The sequence below is a fragment of the Helicoverpa zea genome, chromosome 2 (assembly GCF_022581195.2).
Source record: "Helicoverpa zea isolate HzStark_Cry1AcR chromosome 2, ilHelZeax1.1, whole genome shotgun sequence".
Lineage (NCBI taxonomy): Eukaryota > Metazoa > Arthropoda > Insecta > Lepidoptera > Noctuidae > Helicoverpa > Helicoverpa zea.
Window position 1 is genome coordinate 6998472 of NC_061453.1, and position 18040 is coordinate 7016511.

At 35.8% G+C, this 18040-nt stretch overlaps 2 protein-coding genes and 1 long non-coding RNA gene across 4 annotated transcripts; 1 reads left to right on the forward strand and 2 right to left on the reverse strand.

The window, feature by feature from the left end:
• Positions 1–1697: 1697 nt before the first annotated feature.
• Positions 1698–12598, reverse strand: LOC124641183 (beta-galactoside alpha-2,6-sialyltransferase 2). Its single transcript, XM_047179191.1, has 5 exons — positions 11819–12598; positions 5060–5157; positions 4602–4747; positions 3308–3438; positions 1698–2949 (listed from the first exon to the last, which is right to left on the reverse strand). Exons 1-5 carry the CDS (start codon positions 12594–12596, stop codon positions 2705–2707), a joined length of 1398 nt encoding a protein of 465 aa, XP_047035147.1. The 5' UTR covers positions 12597–12598; the 3' UTR covers positions 1698–2704.
• LOC124641201 lies at positions 9657–15045 on the forward strand. 2 transcript variants are annotated; one of them, XR_006985648.1, is made up of 2 exons: positions 9657–9794; positions 14861–15045. It is a non-coding gene; the product is annotated as an uncharacterized LOC124641201 (long non-coding RNA). The 2 variants fall into 2 exon arrangements; XR_006985647.1 differs by lacking the exon at positions 9657–9794 and adding an exon at positions 11041–11398.
• LOC124641192 (transmembrane protein 43 homolog) lies at positions 13219–17688 on the reverse strand. The gene is made up of 8 exons (XM_047179204.1): positions 17537–17688; positions 17313–17420; positions 17001–17227; positions 16665–16858; positions 16176–16351; positions 15600–15828; positions 15194–15299; positions 13219–14971 (listed from the first exon to the last, which is right to left on the reverse strand). The coding sequence occupies exons 2-8, from the start codon at positions 17418–17420 to the stop codon at positions 14824–14826; spliced, it is 1188 nt and encodes a 395-aa protein (XP_047035160.1). The 5' UTR covers positions 17537–17688; the 3' UTR covers positions 13219–14823.
• Positions 17689–18040: the final 352 nt, after the last annotated feature.

The following is an 18040-nucleotide window of genomic DNA, read 5'->3' on the forward strand; positions in this document are numbered from 1 at the left end:
AATGTTCCAATAAATCTTCATTTGAAACAATGCAGTTATTATGTTTGTTTATTCTTGTATCCTAGTTAAAATAAGCGAGTCATCATTACAACCGGTGCACGTTTTTATGGAAGATTGACATATCATTAGATAAAAAGGCAGGGACAAAAGTCATTCAATAACAAAACGCAGTGAGTCACCGGTAAACATAGTAATAACGGTGAAATGGACCGGTTCTCCGACGGAGATCCTCGATAGTGGAGCTCGCATTTCTGGGAACATCCTCACAGAAAGACTCGCCGATTAGCTGTGAATAATGGCTCTTACAAATACAAAGAAGACGTAAGATTATTTTGAACAAATAACATTGTAGTGTACTGCATGCCAGGTATGCAAGTTATCACATTAAGTAAACAAATTGTGTAGATGTATGTTATTGAGCACATGAATACAACTGGTATTCGCTATTGCTGGACGGTGGCCAGTGCTAGGGTGTACTAGGCACATCTCCAGCGCTTCCTAGTACACTGACAGCATTACCTTCATGTGTTTACGGAATACCTAGTGCCTTAGTGCAGCTGGGGTGTATCACATTAGCACTCATTGCAGCGGCCGAACACTTCATGTACTATTTATTCTACGAAATTCTCCGAGGCAATGACCTAAGACACAGAAGGCCACAAGCATGCAGTGTCAAAGTACAATGCACGAGGAAAATAAATTCCGCTAAACATCGTTGTAATTAAAGTATGCAAGCTTCTGCTCATTATATGCTCATTATTAAAATGTCCGGTATTTGGTACAAAAGTGTGTGGAATATAAACATGGTAATTACAAATCGCTTAAGATTCATGAGTTGTAGTTCGCGGACTTTGTCCGAATCGATGGAGATGAACAACGAAGGAGGAAGCGGTGTGCCGTGACCGGAGCGCGGGGCTGCGACACGCGCGATACATAAAATGTTTGACGGACGATAACTGACCGATCAACGTCAGCGCAGTCGATATTGTTGTGATATGTCGTTCGTTGCACCGTCTGGTCATTTGTGCGCTGTGTGCTGACCATACCAATCGAGTGCACGAGGGGTCATCATAGTACCTGCGGGCCGGTACCGAATCGCCGGCAGGGCAAGGTTGCTGGAAGTTTGCTCGTGCGAGGTGCGTTTGCCTGGTATCTCGGACATGGCGCGCTAATTCCGCGCGCTCACACTGAATAACTAATGAAGAAGAGGCATCGCGCACCATCAGTATTCCGGCAGCACCCGCTGCCCGGGCCGCACGCTAGCAAATCGCTAAAAATACAAGATGGACAAGGGCACTTCATGGCCGACATGACCTTACCTGAATCATATAAAACTACTTTATGAATTACATATTTACTTCCTGAAATATCGAAGTGTACATGAATCTATTCTCATACAGCTGACTTCCTTAATCCTTCTTTCGTCCTGACAGAAACCGCACAAGTTAAGAAGTCAAGAGCGTCTATTTACAGGAGTATATCTACAAAAATAAGCGGATTTAAAAAGTAACTACTTTATATTCTATCCAGAAAGGCAAACCAAAGTTTTAGCTTAATCAATTAATGCCAGTAGAATATTATTAATAGATATCTGGAAAATGAAAATAGAAAATACAACAAATGCACAAAGTTTATTATGTCAATTCATGTAATGCTTCATGTTCATTTAATTTTTTTTACATTTGGAAAAAGGGATCTTTAAATAGTTATTTTCTTTCACAGTTTATTATTTTTCACACAGTAGGTATGCTAAAATATAAAACGATTTCTATTTACTTTGCATTTTCTGTAGAAACTTAACATAGCACAAAAAACAAGATCATAAAACAACAACAATACGAATCAAAATAAATTCACAGTTAGCCTGCTCATTATTTAATCATCTCGCTTATCACTAGAAGCTTACAACGTAAAATTATTCTATAACACGATTTTTCAAATTAATTTTACCTTTATACCAATAAATTGCAACTGGCTTAGGTATTATGTTGATCCATAAATAAATATGACTTAGCAATCCGATCCAAAAATTTACCTACAGGAAGACATTTAATTTCATAATTAAGTATAGCTATGACGAATATTCTTATTTATCCTAAAATATATGTAAAATAATTTTACATATTTCAGTTCAATCTTTTTCAAACTTTATATTAACTTCAAAGAAATTAAGACACCATTCATTCAATTCCGTTAATGAATAATTCCTTCTTCTTAATTAAATTGCGGGACAAATAACAACGTAAGCTCAATTAGAATTCAACAATAAAACACAACACAAAGCAATTCGTTACAGGCATAATTAAATAGCACATATCGACACGCAGTCATTAATATTGTCAATTAATTCAAAACAACGCTTGGGATGGGCTATTCAAATAACCTATTAATAAAACTTTGTTGAATCTGTGTTGTTAAGGTTTGTTTACTCAATAGATTACAGGGTAATCGCTTTTCTTAAATGAAGAAAACGAATGAATAATGAAGTTTCATGTCTCTCTGTGCAGAGCGAAAGTTTTATGTCTGGTCACTTTTATCCCATCGTCACAATTAATGACGGTTTTTGGCAACATTGAAAACAATGGTACAAACTAACATGTTTTGGTTTGAAAGTCGCTAACTCTTGAATGGAAGACTTGCTCCTTCGCCTTATACACATTTTGGCAACATTAAAACGGGAAACAAAACCTGAACAGCATCGTACCTAAGGACAAACAATACTACGAAACCCAGGTACATCAATCACTCCTTTCTGAAAGACTTGTATATCATCGTTATCACGCATGCGTTCTGCGACGGTTTTCTCGTGGGCTAGCGGGTGCCAGGCGCCGAGCGTGCAGGCGGCGTCGGCGTGCGGCGCGTGGTAGTGGCACCGGCGCGTCGCGCGCGCAGACGGCACGTACTCTAGCATGCGCACGCGCGCGCAGCGGTGCAGCGCGAACCATAGACCTGGGTGAATTGAACCTTCTTCGTAAAAAGTGAATGCTATAGACTAAATGGCAGATTCTGTAGTTACTAAACAAAAGATAACTAGGATGCTTGATTTTACATTAAAAAAAAACCAATGAAGTAAAGGTGTTGATAATTTTTATTGTATGTTACGGGCTTTCCCAAGGAATTCTCATATCTATGGATTTTCCTGTTCAGCAGCTTTTCAAAAAGCACGAAGTTAACCTAGATATTTCCATCAACACTTGAATAGGTACTCTGATTGTGGTCAGATCAATCAACCGCTAATTATACGCGAGATAATTTACTATGTTAATCTACAATGTATAATCAGTTTATTTGTGGATATCCCACTCACCTATGAAACCTGATGACGGTGGGTTTCTACGCAGGCGGTACGGCGATGTGTCTTGGAGTACCGACCACAATGCCCATAATACTTGCGGGTTCAATAAATGGACATCTGCGTTCGGATTTTGTTCAAGTAGCCTTTAAAAACGAAATAAACTTTATATCCAGTTTATATATAAGCACGATATTATAAGTTAAGAACAATATTAGGTATGATGAATCATTACCTGTTCTAAAGGCAAAAAAATATTTCCAAAATTGTCTCAATAGGCGACGTAAAGTATTACTATACTTCGGCCGTTCAGAGAATGCGTTCCTGACACCTATCAGTTAGTCACGACTAGTGATGGGCACAACATAACACTGAGTTCGTTACCGTTCCTTCAAAATGAACCGCCGCATTATTTTAAGATTATTTTCGTTTTAAATTGGCGGAATCATTTGTTTTATATTTTAGTTATTTAAGTGGAAACCAAAAAAAGGTAATATTCATATAATAAAATTGTTTTATTTATTCTTTGTTACAAGTACATTGAATTGAATGTGCGAACAGAATATTAATCAGACTCCGATTTGCTTGAGGAGGTGGTGTCTTCATCATCATCTTCGCCTACATGTATAATTATATTATTATCAATAACAGAATCAATCCTGATATCTCGGTCTAACAAAAGCCGGGTAATCAAATAAAAACAGATCGAAAACACTTGAAAAACGTGGTCTATGCGCACGAAACGACAACGGACGACTGTTTTAGCGTCACAAAATGGCGGCCCATAACGCCATTTGGGGTTACCATTTTTAATCTAAGTATAAAAATGCGGTTTGGTCATAGTTTTATTTTTATATTTCATAAACGTTATAATTAAGTCTTATAGTCCATTATTTTCCAATTCTTAAAAAGAAAATCAAAACGTATTATTTTATATTATAACTGTATAAGAACAGATTACGATACTTGCCTGTTATTTTTAGCACAGCACTACAAAATATAAACCGCTGACATAACCTTGTAATAGCGCAGTATAGATTTAGAAAAATATTGTTTACCAAGTTATTTGACACTCAGTTTGGCACAAAATTATAACATTCATTGATTATTGATATAATAATGTTGTTTTAATGCTCCTCAATTGTTAAAACGGTAAACAACCAGCAAAAATATTTTTATCGTAACTGCAACGCCATTGCAAAGTTACGTCGTCAGTTCAATCGCGACGTGTCAGGAACGCATTCTCTGAATGGCCGAACTATAGACAAATGCAGTTTTCTATCATTCAAGAAGAGAATATTAAACTTACCTCTTATAGACAGGGAATAGAGGATAATCTGGATTGTGGTACCAGTCATCCAATGTTGCAGTATAGTTCGCAGGGTCCCATATTATAATGGAAATGTTGCGATACAGCGGGTCCTCCAAAAAGTTGAATTCAGGCTTAGATACTACCTGAAAACAAATTAAACATATTATATTGTCGTAAAAACTCAAAATATATTTTAACTGTAACTAAAACAGGTAGATAGAATGTTCAGAAAAAATATTGGAACGAAAGATAGAAGAGTACAGAAGTACCTCTCCACAAAATGGCGAGGAAAAGTAACGAGATATTGACATTAACGAGAGTTTTTGCTACAAACCTAAAAGTCAATTGAACATTGTTTCTAAACTAAAAAATGTACCACCTATATAACATATGGAATGCTAATAAAGTATTAAGTAAATTCATAGTTAAGTAATAAAACAAATGAATATACAGACCTGCGAATTGAGAACTCGGAAAGTGGTCTTGGAACCGACACTTTCTGTATAATTTTCCGTGGGCGCGTTGTTGAATCTCAATACCATATCGTGAGAATCTGCCAACATAAATATGTTTGTTTTTATCCTCCGTGTAATATAAAACTCAATTTAAGTAGCCTGGTTGATCTAAAGGTCACAAATTCGGTCACTTTATGACGCTGCAATCTTATAATATTTTAGCATAACTTGGTTTAAGCAGAAGTAATTAGTTAGGTACTTCAAACAGTACCTAGTAAGTTCAAAAATGATTAAAGGACTTTTGTATTCCAGAATCCCAGCTGTAGCTACTCGTTATACAGTTACCCCCTTACTTATAAAATCACCTTCTGAGCAACATTTTATCTAATCACTACTTAAGACTTTAAGTAAGAATGTTAGTTAAGACATGCTTAAGCAACGTTTAAAAGTAAGAATTTTCTTAAACAGCCCTTAAGTATTACTTATATTTAATTCACGTTTATAAGTAAGGCTGTTAGTTATTACGTCAAACTTACAGCGATAAGTGCATATACCAATAATTACTATATACATAAGTTAATTAAGTAGGATAGGACTGTAGTAGGTATGTATTTCCCTGTGTTTACAATGCCTCACAGACAAGGTTTTAGTCAAAGCGAATAGTCTTCTTATAAGCCTTTAATCATAGTAAAAATAATTAGTTACAATAAACAATAAATTAAAATACAATTTCTTCCTTCATGACATTTTTCTAGTGACAGCTTTAAAACAAAAGTGCAGAACAAAAAAAAAAGAACATCATCCTCCGAGCCTTTTTCCCAATCATGTTGGGGTCGGCTTCCAGTCTAACCGGATTGAGCTGAGTACCAGTGCTTTAAGTCGGCCATACACGCTACGGTCTACCGGAAAGGTCCACCTGTGCAGGTATGCCTGCGCAGGTAGACCGGAATGTGTGTGGGAATAGACCTGTGCAGTTTTTTGAACCTGCGCAGGCAACCGGCGCAAGATCGAAAATCGATTCTTTCGAGTACCGTACGGTGAGACACAGTACGGTGTACCTGTGCGTGTGTGCGTGTACTCCGGTCGCCTGCGCAGGTCGCGTCAGTTGTTTTCTAGTGTTTCTTTCAAATCTGGTTTAAATTTAAATTTATTTAATAAATTAACATGACTATATGTTTTTGTTTTCATTAAACAATGCTTACACCACTTTTTTCGCTTCTTTTTCGTATTATTCATCTTCAAAATTAAAGCAAGACCTAGTAATGCCAGCGTGTCATCGTCCACATTCGATGCCATCGCAAAAAGAACTGAAGACCGCTCCGATATACCGGAACGTCCCCATACACGCTACCAATGTTCGGTTGACCTGCGCGGGCATACCTGCACAGATTACCTCTCCGGTAGACCGTAGAGTGTATGGCCGGCATTACAAGAAGCGACTGCCTATCTGACCTCCTCAACCCAGTTACCCGGGTTACTATTACAATAAAAAAAAAGAACAAAGAAGAAAAAAGTAAAAAAAGGTTTCATTTTCTGTCCATGAAGTTTTGACGTTTAACACCCTGCTCAAAAATGTGGTTAAAGTTTAACCGACAAACAGAAATGCATTTAAAATTCCTTTTCCAAATAAGTCGATTTACATGAAATGTGTCCAATAATTAATTTGATAAATATGACTAGGTATCGATCCACTGAGTAACGCATAACAAGGTAAGTTCGTAATATTCAGTTGTATAGGCTACATGCGCTTATTCACGGTATGAAACACGAAAAACGCACATATAGAAATACTCATTTACCTATGTAAGTGGTATTCCCCGTAAAAATCACACAGGCCTCAGTGTCTTCACTGAATAAAAAATAGATCGACAAATATTTTTTACCGCCAATCGTGACCATAGACATTGTCATAATTGTTATAATTCGCTCAAGGCCTTGGCTCTCGTAAGGCATACAATAACAATCTTAGCGTTCATAAAATAACGTTATCAGACCTTGTGGACTAGTTTCCGCTCCATTTCAGCAATTTTGAAACATTTATAGACAACGAATTAGTGAAATCTTTTTTCATTGTGTTTACTATGTTTTGTTATCATAATTATAGTTCTAATTCTCATAGAATGGATCAACAAGGCGGCTATTTACTGTAAAAACGGTTCCTAACCTGTAAGAATTTATACAATTAATTTATTTCATTTTTTTATATATCTCGAATTTTAATGGGCATGTTCCTATTTTCCATTAATCATGTATTAAGAAGACATGCACCTAATATGTGTTCGAAGCGCCCTGCGGTCGCGGTCATCTCCACATGTAGGTAAGAAAGCAGAACAATAGAAGTAAACAACGTGATTGATAATAAAAGAATTAATAATTACAACTACTTATTGTACCGCTGTAATTAAGTAAACGGTCACTTTTTTCTGTAATTTTACTGTCATTTACTGAGTTATGTTATGAGGCAGTACCTACGTATGCAGGAACGTACCTAATAGTACCTACGTCCACGTGCAGTGGTTTACGTACATAAAATAATAAATTCTTATTAATAATTAATAAATTACCTTAGTAATAATTAAAAAATGCAGAAAACCTAATTAAAGTCTTTGCGAATAAAACAATTGAGTAGTAAAAAAAATGTTTTATTGAGTGTCTATGGTCAAAAATGTGACCATTCCCTATTTTTGTTCAATAATATTCATCGAGGTACATTAATCTAAAAAAAATTTGCTTATTCTTAGGCAGATTCCATACTTCTTTCCATTTGAGATGGACGTTTGACGTGTCCACGGACTTGGATAAACCGCTTAATAGAATTAAATGGAATATTTACCATTTAATGGAAAATAAAACTGTTCAATAATGTATTTTGCACAAACAGGCCTGTTACAATACATTGGATTACCATTTAGTTTTTCCACAGAAGAAGTTAGGTCTGAAATTTTTAAGGGCAGCTTTTGATGTTCTAATCTTCTTCCAGGTCACAAACAAAAATATGGCGTATGTAACTTCAGAACTTTATATCATTTTCCCAAGTAATAAAACGACGGAGCATACCACCTACTATTTAAGAGATTCACAAAAAAGGAGCAGTATCTTAACAAATAAGAACTAGATACCTCGTAATTCTATCTATGAAAGGATAAAGTAAACATTCCCTTGCACCGTTAGCGTCAACATTACAATATAATACCGCAGAGGAGCGCGGGAAGCTCCTTATTGCCGGCGTATTGTATGTTTGGAGCGCACAATGGTACAACATGAATTATGCACGCCCTTTTGCGCCTGGGTTGATGACACCAAGCGAACAATACCACACGTCTCCTGCACAGCTTTTCTTTCATTGCTACACAAAAATACCTATAACGACCAAGACAACCTTGCTTGCGAACTTACGGTACCTTTACCCCTTTATTTGAATTGCTAGTTAGTTTCGACAAGATCATCATACATAAAGTAAATTTTTCTTGTTTTTTTTTCGATGGTAAAATCATCAAATGACTCTTGCCGCTGTGGGTTAGCAGCGGTGAGGTAGTGTCAGACTTTTATTGACTTTTTTTGCCCATAGTGTTCCTTCGTAGGCCTTTTATGCACCAGGGCCGCGGTACCTCTTTCGAACAATCCTGCAGCCCATCATATAAAGTAACTTACGTAAGTGAATTTCCTCAACAATACATGAACAGCCCAAAAAGTTCTGCACTTTCTTTAGTGCTCGCCATCAAAATTACAAAGAACAATTAGATGGTCCGATTACTTAGTACACATAAACAAGTTATTACTGTAGTTATGATTTGTACTTTGATAGCCTCTGCTTTTCTCAAATAATTCAACGAAATCGTAGCTTTGGCTCTCTGTATCTATCTATCAGAGATGGGAAGATGTTCAGAATTATTTTTCCTTTCCATGTAACCAAATAATAAAAGTCTATTGAAAATTTTATGGTCTGAATTTGACTGATTTGTTTGCCCAATAGTTGTAAAACCACCTTTGAGTCTCGAATTCGGTTTTGCGATCAAAAGCCTAGGGCAAAGCTTCAGTACCATGTACGATCGATTATGAAGAGAGCCTATGTATGTGTGAGTTATATAAAAGATTTACAAAAAAAAAAAACATCAGCTCGAACTATAGCGAAGCAGCGAGTAGGCGTGGCACCATACATTTCCATGTCATTTGCCGCTCCATCCTTGAGTACAGCCTACTGATAAGATGCGATATGAAAACAAAATTCAAGTAAGTCGTCAAAAACATAAACAAGACAATGTTTTTGATTCCTTGGAAATAAACTGTTTCATTTCATATTACTTCCACTTGTTATTATAAAGCTTCTTTGAAATACAATTCAGCTTTGTGGTCGAGTTGCCATTTTACACCATCGTCATCATACTTCCGACATCTTTCCCGATAGTTATTTTCCTGCATAGGTAAAGGTATAGGTAAATAAATCACACTGACTGTCAATATACACTTTAGTATGCATATTTGCTGGCGGAGGTATTTTAACATGTCTACTTACCTGTACTTAGATATGTTATTCAATATCAACTTGACTTGGACCTTAAAGAGAAAATATATATCTATGAAAGTTACTTGTCTTTAACCATCATTCATTACGCCTAGAAGGGCCATTTATACGGTAACCTGGGCTGCTAGTATATGAATCATAATAAATAACTTTAATTGATAGGCATTTCGCAGTTTATTTAACAGTGGTGGTTTGGTGACTGACACATGAAAGGTATAGTACCCAATGTAATAGTTTTCAAACACCTGATTTCCTTTGAAACAAGCCAGCTTGTAAATTATCACACCGAATCCACTGGGTAGGGGTTACGAATACGTATCTACTAACCGCGTGACGTGGAGATTTTTTGGAGAATCCAACTTGAAGTTTTAAAGCCTTTCTGATTGATTTACAGGTACCTACCTAGTAGAGGAAAATTGTATGCAAAGTATTTAATAAACAATAAGTAAACGATGTCCTTACACGTGTCGACCGACTCGGAAGCATGTGTCATTGTCTGTCCCACGTCTGGGCTATAAAGTTATCAGCAGATTTTCGAGAAAGGACAAAGACATGTGGTTACTTGTTGACTAACGCAATTGCAATAAAATAATAATATTCTAAGTTGTAGGAGTGAATCATATATTTTTTACCTCGGATATTTGAGCTTACACTTGTGAATAAGAAAATACTGTGAATGAATGTGCGTGGCATTATGTACCTGGGTAGGTATACCTACCTACCATCATGCGCCAGTCTATTGAATTTTTTACATAGTCTATTGAATTTTGTAAATTATCATAGATATTCTTACCTACTATGCATAGGTAAATAATAGACCTATTATGCGATTATTATCATATCTGATACAAATTGGATTTTCCGATGTGGACGCGAAGGTTTTACAGAAGTGAGGCACAGGCGCCGGCGCCTAACTGCAATCATATCAGCATATCTAACCAAGTGTTCTGTGTAAAACATGAATAAATCAAAGCGTAATGATAGGTTGCATAACAAGTGTCTAGCAGTTTTTTGCAATAATCGGTATGAATTGTTGAGGATAAGATATTCAGTACGGACCAGTACGGACCTAGGTTAGATTCTTTGGAATTCTAGTTTAATTCGGGAGTCACCATATACCTTACAATGTAATAATCATACAGCCATCTCTATATTCATTATTGATCATACAGTCTTGTATCTAAGTACTTCCTCTTATTATTTTCATGATGTACCTACTTATCGCAACTGCATCGACTGCATCGAAATGGTGTCGGCCTATGAGCTTTACGAACTTCAAATAACAATTTCTCCAATACCTAAGACTTCAACTGTAACTGTAGCAAAATCAAAATCTTTTTATTTCACATAGGCCTTTGCAGGCACCTATGAAACGTCACATTAGCTGCACGGTTCCAAAAATAGCGGTGTATAACCCGATAGAACATTATATAAAATATGCAAAAAAATATAAACACTAAGTGAACACCTACATCTTTATATTACCATACATATTGGCTGATATTGGCTCAGCATGCATACAGCCACAGTAATGTAGTAATTTAATCTGTTTCACTGAGTAATCAGTGAAGTCCCATGGACAATATGTACCTAATTCGTGTAATTCGCATATGATTTGGGCCGTTCGCCGAAGAGGCCGGACTATGCATGTCAATGCGTTTCACAAAGCGAAGATCCGATGCGATAAGTGGCACAATACACGGTCGATCACCTACCCATCGTGACCATAGTACCTATAAACATACTTGTAAGTATGTATAAACTAAACACGATGACGATGTCACACTTAAAACAAAAGAGAAATGGCTCTATTTTATGTAAGTAATACTTTTCTTTTTTCTATGTTTATTCCCGATTTTTGGGTATGTCTACATATATTTAAGTAGGCTTGACTGACGAACTTATCTCTCAAATTGAGAGTCTCAATCAATCAAAAGCCCTTGACTCACTCAACCGCAAATGATTCAAAATGTCGGTAAAGTTAAGGAGCTCATTACAGGTTGTTGTCCTAGTTAATTGAGTAGGCAAAACAAATAATAAGTTTAGTAACTTAAAGCACATTTGGGGCGATAACTGTAAACAGACTACGGACTAAGTGCGTTCGTGCGGTCACATCGCTGCCGACTCATGAGCACTGTGAATCATACGTAGCGTAGGCTTAGAGATTTGAAAAGCACTTTGGTAAAGCCACATAAGGAGCATATTGATTCTTATTGGAATTTATCTGACTTGCTTACCTATAAATTCTCCTAAATCGGAGCCAAGCAGCGCCCCAGCACTTGTGACAACAGCACACGTGTTATAATGACGTCCCTCTTGCAGTGGTGCCCTTGGTATTCTAAACCCGAGTCGCGCAAATGGCTCATCATCAGCAGTAACTGTCCGCACCTTCACACCTTTAAGAGCACACATCACCTGCTCTCTTGAACTCTCTTTACGATTACTATTATCATATTTAACATCATACGTATTAAGAGCGTCTAACCCTGATTTAAAAACTTTGCTTTCTCCCATAAGGACTCTGTGAAACTCCTTAAGCAGTAGCTTCTTAAATTCTGCGGTTTTCTCTTCACATTCTGTTGATAATAGATCATTGCAAATGTATTTGTCGCTGTCGAACTCTAACAACGGCCTGTGGATGTTGGGGAACCTGGGACTGCCGTTGCTCTTCCTTATTATGTTATTGGACGGCTGGATGTAGGAACCAGAAGTCTTGTTAGATGTTCGAATAGACACACCACTACTCCAGAAACCGCCGATAGCTGACCTCCGATTTTTCCGAAGGAAATCGATTTTCAAAGTAGAATTAAATAACAATTCAGATGGTTTCCTTTCAGCTGTATACCGATCTTGGTAACTAAGGCTAGTCCTTTGTGGGCCTTCTGACGTTTTGCCAAATAATTTCTGCTTTTCTATATACATCCAGTATTGATACCATATTAAATACAAGTAGCCACACATACCAAAGCAGAGGATGTTAATAAATATCCAAACCGACATCGCTGCAGCTTTCATGATTGTTGTCACGTCGATATACACGCACCGAATTACTTAATGTAATCTCGCGACACTACGCTACAAACGACGGTTTAAGAAAACGTTTAACTGTTTTCTAACCTTGAATATAAAAATCACAACCGTAAAAATAGAAGAGAACTGTTTCGGGTGAATCTGTATTCGTTGGGCGGAGTGCGATCAGCTGATAACGTGTTTAATGCGCGTGCGTTAAATCGCCAAAACCGCCTGCGAACGCCGCAGCGCCCTTTGTCTTGTTATTGTAGCTAGTTCACTGGCTTCTACTGAACTAGGGTTTATAACAGCATTGATTGAGATTCGCGACACATTTATGGTTTAATTATACTTATATGAAACAATAATAACGACGTAGAAACTTCTTGCTTCTGAAGCTTGCGGCATCGTATAGACATTCAGCTGTTTCGGTTTTGTCAATTACCATCACGAAATAAATATAGAAAATATATTTGAATTGAGTATATTTTTTTTCTGTAGGACATTTTACATCTTTTAGGTACTGAGAAAAATACGAACTCAATCAATAGGCACCTGAGTATGATTATAAAATACTTTCAGAATATCTGAACACTGGTCACTGCACGGGGATTAAAAAAAACAGATATAAAAGTTTATGAGATGTTTATTTTTTCAAAATAGTATTCCATACAAAGAAGATTAGCGGCAGTCAGAGAGACAGAACTGTAAAATGCAATTACATATTCACAACCCGGGGTATCAAATATACTTGAATTATTTGGAAGCATGTATGTGCTTTAGTAAAATAGGAAGGACACTGAAGCGATAATGTGTACAACTACTTTACTTCTGTGTTACCAACTACATAAATACCCATAAAGGTAAAATTTTAAAAGCTAGACTATTAAGATAATTGGTTCACCTATGTACCTTGTACAGGATATGAAATAGTTATATTCGAGTAAAATTTATTAAATTACATTGTTAATTCTATCTATACCCGTGCTGAAAATGTAGGAAATAAAAGCTGTGTAATATAATTAATTGAATTAATACATTTTTTAACTGCTTAAATATTGCTATGATTATAAATCAGATCATTGAAAGTTAAAGTGCACTCAAAGCAAAATTACGAATTCAAATGTATCGACACGAAACATCTACCATATTTTATTTTTCATAGTTTGTTTACCCACTAAAGTACAATTCCCAAACTCGACCGAGCGTTTTTTGTCACAATAGGAAATACTGTCGCGAGCCAGGCCTCTCGGAAGGCCGGCTTTAGAAAATTATTCTTAAGAAATAAAAATCTGTCACCACCATATCACATTTTCGTGCGTTTGGCAAAGTTCCTCCATAACCCTTAACTTATACCTGTGTACCATATTTTTTTACGTTACAAAGATCACGTAAATTAACATTTTTCTATCTTTACTTTGTAGATATTATTATTAATAGTTTATGTGTGTGCTGAGAAGGTATAATAAATACTTTATACTTATATGATTTTATGTACATTTGTGTCTTCGTGGCTATTCCGCAAAAATCTTAGTAATAAAGTATTATCACTATTATAATTGGACAGGGTTTACACATTTATATAAACTACTAAGTGTCTCTATTTTGTACGGTTGTTATATTAATTTTACGATAAGTACAATCAGTCTACTTAATCTATTACATATTACAATATAAACTAACAACATTCAGACTAGATAATAGATGTGGATTACAAATCCGTTACTTATAATATCCTCAAAAATATAATAAATAGAAAATAACAATTTTAATTTTCTAATGTAATGTGAACAAAGCCCAAAAATAATAACATTCTGACAGATTATGTACGTTTGTTATATGTCACTATGAAATCAGGCATTTCCACTTTGTACTGGCATAAAATTATAAATCACATTATTTTCAGGGAGAGGGTACATTCAAACCACTACTTCAGGATGGGATAAAAATTGCATACATGTACATAGATAAGAATATGATTTATAACCAGTTTCACCAATTACTGATAAAGTTGCGCATTGCCTTTTCCTGGGCAATGTCATGAACTATCAGATAACTAATGCCACTTTATCGGCAACCAGTGCAACAGGGCCTTAATGTAATAATCAATTCTCAAATAAAAGCAAATAAGTTGTTTACCATGAAAGCTTCAATAAGCAGTTCTCCCAAGAATGGTCTTATATTCTCCTCTTATCCTCATACCACATAGTTTCCTCCCTTTATAACAGGCTGTTCAATTCAAATGTGTGTTGTTGTTAATCCTGCTATAGGGTGGAGGCTCGGGCGTGGCGTCTCGTCGTGTTAATATAGTTGAGTAGTGCAGAAGAGGGACCATTGCGGCTCCTAGCACTATGGCACCGTATGTCGGCTTGTGGACCAACCTGAAATAAAACGGGAAGTTTTTATTAAAACCTTGTTCTACAAATGTTATGCCAATTAAATAATTTATGTTTTATTTAATGTTTGCTTGATTCTCATAGTATGGAAGTTGACATCACATGCTAGTGAAATTCAATGGTAAGTGCAGAAGATTATTTAAGGATAGATAAAATTTCTGAATAAACAGATTCATACTACAGCATACTACAGTTTTTCAAACTTACCAGGGAATAGCAATGATGAATAATGTGTATGAAAAAGACAGGACTAAGTTCACCCAAAACCTTGTGCACCTCCTTAGACTGCTTGATATCCACTGACATTGTAAAACTGAAATAATAGAAAAATAGTTTTATAGATTACAACAACCAAAACATAAGAACAAGACATTTATTTGAAATCTGTATGGACACATTCCATGACGAATATTCATAACACTAGCTGTTTTCCCGCGGTTTCACTCGCGTCTCATCGGAACTACTTCCCATAACTGGATAAAAATAGCCTCTGTTACTAAAGGATAGTGTATACTGTATAGCTTTCCAACAGAGAAATAATTTTTCAATTCAAAAATCCCTCTTTGTAATATTAGTATAGATAGATATGATAATATGCCAATACTAAACTTACACAATGTTACCCAATCAGGGTGTAAAGTCATTGCAGATGCAACTACTTGCACAAATCCCACCAGCCGATACTTCCAGGTGTGCACATTGACATCCCTTCTCTCCAAGTCATGCAGTTGCTTCAAACTGTAGGAACCCTTGCGCAGGAGGCAGATGGGATCGGCAGTTGGAAATCTTGTAGGACTATATGCCTGAAGATTGCCACCTTCTACCACCCCCACTGCTGTATACTGAAATTGATTTAAGCAGAGTTAGATATTTGGAGTATAGACATTTTATTTTGATAAATATGGAATCAGGTATCACTTTAAATTCGGGGGGTTCGGTAACTGAGGGGTAGACAAGTTAACACAATAAACCAACTCAATCTAATGAAGAAATCCCGTGGAAGGGCGAAATACTGAGTAGTATTGAGTAACGGTATCCAGGCCTCGATTTATTGTCTCGCGGCGTTAAAGCTACATATGTTATTTACAGTTTATTTTGTACTTAATTTCTTTAAAATGCTATTCTTTAAAAGCTATTGCTATTTTCAAATATATTGTGCAATCCAACATTAATGTCAATATATACTTACAATATCATCCTCACGTCCGGCATAAGAGAAATGGATGCGAAGATCACCTATTTCATGTTCTAATGCACTTTCACCATGGTAGTAGAAACCAGAGTGAAGTTTGATATCACTACGCTCTGGTCTAGAGTCAGACCAAATCTCATAGTAGTCATTCACTTTGCGTTTTGCGTCCATACCTGCAATAAGGGTATTATGCACCACTTGATTATATGTATTAATTGTTACATTATTAGTAAAACCGTCAGTTGCACAAAGCTCCATTAAAGTTAAAGCTTCATTAAATCTATTTTGAGCTTTGCTACAAAAATAATAAGCATTGTTAGGTACATAAAAAATTTTGTAAATAAGTTTTGTGTTTTTAATAGGCTACATGATAAAAAGTTGAAGCATTAACTCAAACTCAAAAAAGTTTATTCAAATAAAGCTGATAAATCAGCAGCATCAAAAGGTAGCATATGAGTGTAATCATACTGTTTAAACCAAACTTACCTAAGTAAAGCCATCCAATCTTAACATTTTCAGCAATATGTGTCTCACTGAACATTGGCATGGAAGGAGGATTGTGGTGGCCCGGTCTGATGTAGAACAGAGATGACTCCACCACATAGTCCCGCCAGTCTTTGTGGTACCAGTAGGTTTTGCGAGACTCGTCTGCAGGTTCACTTAAGAAGTTTTCTTGCTCTCTAGAAATTAATATCTTTCATTTTAATTATCTAAGAATGGTACAATCTATTGCAAAGTTTTGACTAGGACATGCAGCGGGGATGGGCTACATTATATTATGTAGTGATAGCTGTAGCTGTATATTACTATAGAGAAACTTACGTAGTCTCTTCAATCCATTGATACATTTGTACCCTCTTTCTCAGTTTGACTGCTTGTACTTGTATATTATAGTCTGGCTCAGATATTGGCTCCAGTATTCTGAGGGGGCCAACTATGTGGACCACTCGGCCTTCGTAACGCGCCGCTTCATCTCCCGTATGGACGTCGATACTCTCAGCAGCTGATACTAATTCCTCAAGCATTAAATTACTTTGGATTGTTTGATTCTGCAAATACCAACAAAAAAATATTCATTTCGACTTCATATCATAGTTAACTGTCCTGAAGAGACAAGGCTGAATAATTGCTTACCTCTGCCCATAACAAGAAATATGTAACTCCACAAAATAAAATTAGACTGAGAAAAGAAGTTATCCAAGTTTGTTTAAATTGATGTCTAACTGCTGCCCAGTCCACCATCTGAAAGAGGTATTCAATCAATAAATGTAAATAGATTATTAATAAATAATATGAATCGGTTTATAACAGGAGAAAAGGTAAATAAGAAGCACTTACAAAATAAGCACTTTACTAACCTTCAAATTCACACAATCAATGATATAATCCAAAATAACTATACAATTTTATATCGCTCATCGAAATAGTTCTCAGATAAACACGGAATACATATTATTCAAATATAAATTAAGCATTCAGCGATAAAAACTGAAACAACGGGCACAGTACTAAGTTTGTAAATTGACATAATCACAGAACATATATACCCTGACATAATATTTATGACATTTACATCATCATTTATAAACACCGGGGATGATTATTGTATACGAGTCTACTATATTTTACTTACGTAATATATAATTTTCTTTTACATATTAAGAATAAACAAATATTATTATTTGAATATAAATAATTAATAAACTATTTATAAATCACTTTTTCGGAACGGATTATGCCGTTCAAAAACTTGCTGACCTGTGCTGATTTGTTGCTGAACCATGTAAGAAGTTTCTTGAGTAAGTTGTTAGTTAATATACAAATTCGGAAAAATCTAACAAGCCAAAGTTATCAATTCCAAA

Coding starts and splice junctions, on each gene's coding strand:
- LOC124641183 (XM_047179191.1), bottom strand. CDS start 12,596: ATGAAAGCTGCAGCGATGTCGGTTTGGATATTTATTAACATCCTCTGC. Junction 5,158..11,818: donor CGATTTAGGAGAATTTATAG/GTAAGCAAGTCA, acceptor TTATGTTGGCAG/ATTCTCACGATATGGTATTG. Junction 3,439..4,601: donor CTATTCCCTGTCTATAAGAG/GTAAGTTTAATA, acceptor TCGTTTTTAAAG/GCTACTTGAACAAAATCCGA.
- LOC124641192 (XM_047179204.1), bottom strand. CDS start 17,420: ATGGTGGACTGGGCAGCAGTTAGACATCAATTTAAACAAACTTGGATA. Junction 16,352..16,664: donor GATTGGATGGCTTTACTTAG/GTAAGTTTGGTT, acceptor CCCTTATTGCAG/GTATGGACGCAAAACGCAAA. Junction 15,829..16,175: donor CCGGACGTGAGGATGATATT/GTAAGTATATAT, acceptor AATCAATTTCAG/TATACAGCAGTGGGGGTGGT.